General features: G+C 37.0%; 1 protein-coding gene across 3 annotated transcripts in view; it reads right to left on the reverse strand.

Annotated features, from left to right (window-relative positions):
- LOC122081958 overlaps positions 1-3,771 on the reverse strand; it is an 8,413-nt gene extending 4,642 nt beyond the window's left edge. Inside the window, exons 1-2 of one of the 3 annotated variants that reach the window (XM_042649398.1) lie at positions 3,228-3,771; positions 1,853-2,170 (exon numbers count right to left, since the gene is read on the reverse strand). Coding sequence is in view for 1 of the 3 variants with exons in the window: in XM_042649396.1 (XP_042505330.1) it covers positions 3,228-3,237 (10 nt within the window). In the remaining 2 variants the exon portion in view is untranslated. The remainder of the gene's footprint in view (positions 1-1,852; positions 2,171-3,227) is intronic. The other 2 variants (XM_042649397.1, XM_042649396.1) reach the window with 2 other exon arrangements.
- Positions 3,772-5,914: the final 2,143 nt, after the last annotated feature.

Here is a 5,914-nt window from a genome sequence, read left to right on the forward strand (position 1 = left end):
CCCCCCCCCCCCCCCATCAGCAAGAAGAAGGAAATATTATTCAGAAGAGAAAAGTATGGATAGTGCTGTGCCTAAACCATGAGCAGGACCAAAATGGTGCTTTAAAAGAAGAATTCAATCTTACTAAAAAGTGCGTTCCCAGTGCACGAGGCACCCGCCACTGCGGGGTCTGGGGAATAAGAATTCAATCTTACTCCCACAAAATTCCAACCAAAGAAATGGGAATTTGAACAGATCCAACCAGATTTCCATTTTAATAAGCACAATGCGGAAGGAGGGCTTCAATTTCTCCATCCAATCTAAATTTCACTTTTCCTGATACATCTCCATATACAAACCCCTTAAGATAACATTCAGTAATGTTCTCCAAAATTTCTGTCCCTTGTACCAACCGAATTGGAGGCCAATTATTGAACAGAAAATGGTGATCCTCTGCAGAAAGCCAATTTGGCTTCAAAAATACATAGAAAGCAACTCCGTATTACACTGACAGACCCAAATTGACTTCAAAAAGTAATAGAAAGTAGCTCCATATTACACTGGCAGTTAGTGAATAAATAAGTTGTTCTCCCTTCTTCAGCCACCAAACATAAAACATGTATTAGCAACAAAAAGATTAATTTTAAAATGATATAAAGGTCAACATGTTATTCAAAGATGCAAGTAGGGAAAGGCTACCACCCTAGGTGGGACACTTAACAGGCTAGGAAAATACACCCGCAAACATAGCCAGTGAGCCAGAAGTCATTATTTCACTAAAACCCAATTCAATAATTTGATCTTGCAACCCAAGGAGGTAGCTCAGTTGGCAAGGACCAACAGTTATGAGGTTATGAGTTAAAACTCTCTTTGGGGCTTACCTATCAATAATAATAATAATAACAATAATTTGACCTTGCACTTTTTCTCTAACAGCTTCTACCGTTAGACATCCTATTGCCCATTACTTTTCCCTTGATAGCTACTCTTTCCCTTGCAGAAATGCAAAACCAGCAATATTTATTCATAAATCCACTCAACATCTGATTATCAAATTCCTAGCCCACCCTCCCCTTCCCATCATCCAACATAAGAGGCTCATGCCAGCAAGCTCACTCTTTTCGCTATATTCTTCCTCTGCATCAATACTAAGCCAGACAAGATCTTCAGCCACATCATACCATTTGTTGAGTGAGGATTAGTCACTTTGGCAAATATTTGTGCACTATTCAAGGGACTGGAAAAGAACATGATCCACCAATGACTCAATGGGTTCTCCAAGAATCAAATTCTCATGAATGCATTACCATGTATGCGATTGAGTTGTTGAGGTAAACTGGGAACCATTGAAGCACATATAGTTGGCATTAAGTTGAGCAGAATCATCAGTAAGGAATAGAGCATAATTACTCACTACTAATCTATACAATGGATTCAATCTATCAAAAGCGACCAATGAGCTTATCTACTTTACCATCACACAGGTTTATTTGGTTAGAGAACAAAATCAATGACCTTAACCACATGGATGCATGTGGCTCTGTACATATGGACATGATCGTCTGAACAGCCAGTCTCAGTTTCATGTTGACTGAGAAAGCTTTAAACCAATGGCTACTATAAATTACTTAGAGATAATACAGTGATGTATAAAAGCGAGAGCTGAGGTTGCTAGGTCTAGACCATCAGCCTAGTATAACGCTGTTGTCCATTGGATATCTAAGTCATATTGTTGATACTTGAGATTTAAATCATTTTTATTTTCGGATAGCTAACAAAGAAATTTTATTGCATAGAAATAAGTAAAATACAAAGAATGAGATACAACAACAATCAAAGCCACAGCCCAGACACCAAAGGTGGACAACACTACCTAGCTAGCTCATAAGCTACAGTGTAGCTGATCACAACCTCTAAGAAAAAGCAGGCTGCCCTCCCTCGCTAAGCAAACGAGCTTTCCTAGTAAGACAGATGTATCGCCATGGCTACCCAGACTGCTGATGAACCAATTGACCAACAAGGATGACTCACCTACAATAATAATTAAAAAGGGAACTCTATCCTCTCTAAGGAGACCTCCAGCCCTTTAATAGTGGCTTTCAACTCTGTCACTCTGTCACTGAGTCAGCGACCCCAATATAATCTCCAAAAGCCAGCAGGATGTGCCCATCATGATCTCCAAAAATACACCCTACAATTGCAATGCCAGGGTTACAAAAAGAGCTTCCATCAATATTGAGCTTGATGTAGTTGATTGGTGGAGCGTCCCACTCATGCTGAATACAATTTAAGAATGGAAGAAGACGATGCCACTAGAATCTACTTGAGATCTATATCATTGGGAATTCAGTTTGAAGGTTATCATACATATAAACTTCAGTCTAACGTACCAAAACAACAATGGTTGTTTAAAAAACTACCTGAGATCTAAATCACTGGGAATTCAGCTTGATGTTTATCATGAACTTCAGTATAATGTACAAAAATAATAATGCCTGTTAAATCAAGCTTTAAATGAGGGTACCAAACCCATGGAGTTAGATTACACATCAACAAGGAGATGGTGACATAAGTAGACAAAAGCTCCATCTTCAAACTCGAGGGATCAGCCTGGAGATATCGTGATGAGGGTTGATGCTCAAGGGCATCTATGCAATATTCTAAGCATATGGTAAGTTTAAAATGGCAGTCTAAATGCAAAAGATTGAGAGTAAAAACTTTAGTAGCCGAGTATCAGCAATTTCGCCTTAGAGCTAGAAACCCAATAATTTTAAGAGTAAATGTCACCATTCTATTAGTTGCATGGTAGACCATTCATTTCCCTTTGCAACAACTAATGTGAACCCAATTTACCAATTAAAGGAACAAAGAACGTCGACATTGTGTGAACTCCAGATCACAATTCCAAACTTTTTTTTCATGGATGCATATCCAAACTTTCTTACTCTATTTAGTGGGAATAGTTCTAGTCAGCCTATTTCCCAACGGTTCCCATTACCCATTTGGAAAACTTAATTCTTCAACTCATTTTAATCAATTTCACATCGATAAAACGCTTTCTATAAAATTTCAATCTGCAGCAGTTACTAACTGAATGCCAAAAATCTCTCATCCAGATTCCATAGCTAAATAGATACCCTTTAAAGTTTTTACCACAAGTGTTGCCAACGAAAAGAAACAAAGCAACCACATTTCACACATTTGGCCATTATTTGTTCTCCAGAAAAGAGATAGTTGAAAGGACTCACCCAATTTCATTGTTACACCGATTTTGAACAAACCTAATAGCCAGATCACGAAAACTCGAACTGGGTATCTCCCCAAGCTCCAACCCTAGCATTGTTCGAGCCGACAGCACCATACCCAAGTCCCAGAATCGAGCAGGAAACAATGTGGGACACAAAGATGAGATATCCGTAATGCTGAAACTTTGATAGGAGAAGAAAACGTAGGACACAACGAGGGGTTGAAGCTTGAGCTGCTCGACGGCATTTTATAGCTTAGAAGCTCGCATTCAGCTCCTCTAATAGACCATTTACAGGGAAAGGCGTTATAGCTGTTGCTAGTGTCGTATTTGTCTTCGTTGTTGTTCTTTAGATTCTTCTTCTCCTTCTCCTTCTCCTCCTTCGCGTGCTCTGCTGCTATGCTGTATGGGCTGTTCTGCATATCAGTGAAGAGGCCTTGCGATCAACTAAACCCTTAAAAAAGGAAGGCTACACCTCACGACAAACGAGGCTCAGGTAAACTCTAAATGGTAGACAAGCCCCACCTCTTCTCTCTTCTCTCTTCTCTCTTCTCTCTTCTCTCTCTCTCTAAGTATTTGGTTTGGTCCCCATTGAAAGTGCAGAGACTGTAATTTTTTACACTAACTTCCATTTTTGTTTCGTTATTGTTCCTGTACTTTATCTCACATTCTCTTTATTTTATCTTTATTTTTTATATATTTTTTATTTTATAAATATTCTATGGCTTCCTTTTATAGCTTTGTCTTGTCATCCTGGCTTATTGACTATCGTCACTCTAAAAAAATTAAAAAGATTGAGTTAGCATGATTACCGGAATTTAGTCAATATTAAAGTAATGAGGTAAATACCATAATTTCACCAAAAAAAAAAGTTACTAAGTTATGTTCAATTTTAATCAATGATAGGCATGTTAGCACCTATAAAGTGTTAAAAGGTTTAAATAGGTTCACATTATTCTATTACATACTTTCATTAGGTTTTATCATTCCTCCTTCTTTCAAGTTTTGATTAACATTTTTGATTTATTTCTCTAGTATGTTCAATTTTTTTTTTTGACAATGATTAAAAGTAGGATTTCTTCTAGACAATGAACACTCAACACAGGAATAGCCATCACCTAAAACAAAGCTAGAACCCTATTTTATTTTAGACAGTTTACCTTTTCTACAATCAAGAGAAATTGTGTAGGGACTTTGATAACCACCAAGGATTAAAGTATCGGTATCGATCGCCGTATCGATCGGCCAAAATTAAGATACGTATCGGAGGGTATCGTATCGTATCGGAGATACACTAAGATACGCTAAAGATACACACATAAATGGATAAGAAACATTTTTTTAAACACTTTTGCATAAAGAATTTGTTAAAAAATTTTATTGATAACATGTATTATGCATAAACACTAAATTGAGGGTATCGTACTAAGAATTCAAGGTTTGTTATTGTTCCATAAATGTAAAAACCTTGTTCCCAACATTGATTTCCACTTTAATTAGAAAGAAATATGACTGACAGCAACTTTGGAACAAAAATCCTTCAAAAAATCGTGTTTTTTTGAAATATTACCCATCTTGGCCATTATATGACCGTAGCGCATTGTAGCGGTACATACCGATACTCACCGATACGTATCGATACTCACCGATAAGTACCGATATATATATATGTATCGATACTCACCGATACGTGCCGATATAGACCGATACGTACCGATCGATACATACCAATACTCACCGATACGTACCAATACATACCGAAACGTACATTTTACCTCAATTTTATATTTTTCATAGAGTCGTAGTGAGGCATATCGTATCGTATCGATGTGTATTGGTGGTGTATTGATGCATATCGGTATGTATTATAGGATATATATCGATACGAAAGGATTTTAAAAATTTCATGTATCGTATCGGTGTGTATCGTATCGGTCGGCTAAATTTAAGATACGTATCGGAGGGTATCATATCGGTATCGGAGATACTTAAAACCATGACTACTACAATAACTAACTGTAGATATGACAATATTTTCCATTTGCCAACATTCTTTCACTTGGCTTATATTACCGCGTCAAAAAATGTTTTGAGTTGCATCTTATATATGTCTATATTTTAAACATTAGTTTTCTTAGCATTCAAAATGAAAAGTTCAACTCATGAATCATGGCAATTCATGTCTAATCTATAAGGTACTACCTAATTGGGCAGCATTCTCAATCAATGGTGAGGGCAAGCGCAAGCTTCTTTAGAGTAGGGCAACGTGATCTTTTTGTACCCACTATGTGTGGGTGTAGATACATACTCTCGGTCAGTGTTCTTTTTCTCATACTTTAAAACTAAAATGAATTTCACTTTCTGAAACCAAAACCAAAACCAAAACGAAAAAAATTCTTTTTGACTCGATTCCATTTGATTTAAATGATCCTTTCAATTCTGATTCTAAATTGACACCTTTACGATGAGGGTTGCAATCTATCCCAATTCCCAAGATATGATGTAAGAGCAAACACCAAGAAAAATATGAAAATAAACAGAAAATAGATCTGCACAATACAGAGATTTAACGAGGTTCATACATCTGGATGATGTGCTACGTCCTCAGGTGAAGAAGAAGATGTTTTACTATGCAAAAGTGAGATTATACGTAAGCAGTGGCGAGAAAACTTGCACTGAAAACCTAATTCG

This window comes from Macadamia integrifolia, chromosome 6 (assembly GCF_013358625.1).
Source record: "Macadamia integrifolia cultivar HAES 741 chromosome 6, SCU_Mint_v3, whole genome shotgun sequence".
NCBI classification, from domain to species: domain Eukaryota; kingdom Viridiplantae; phylum Streptophyta; class Magnoliopsida; order Proteales; family Proteaceae; genus Macadamia; species Macadamia integrifolia.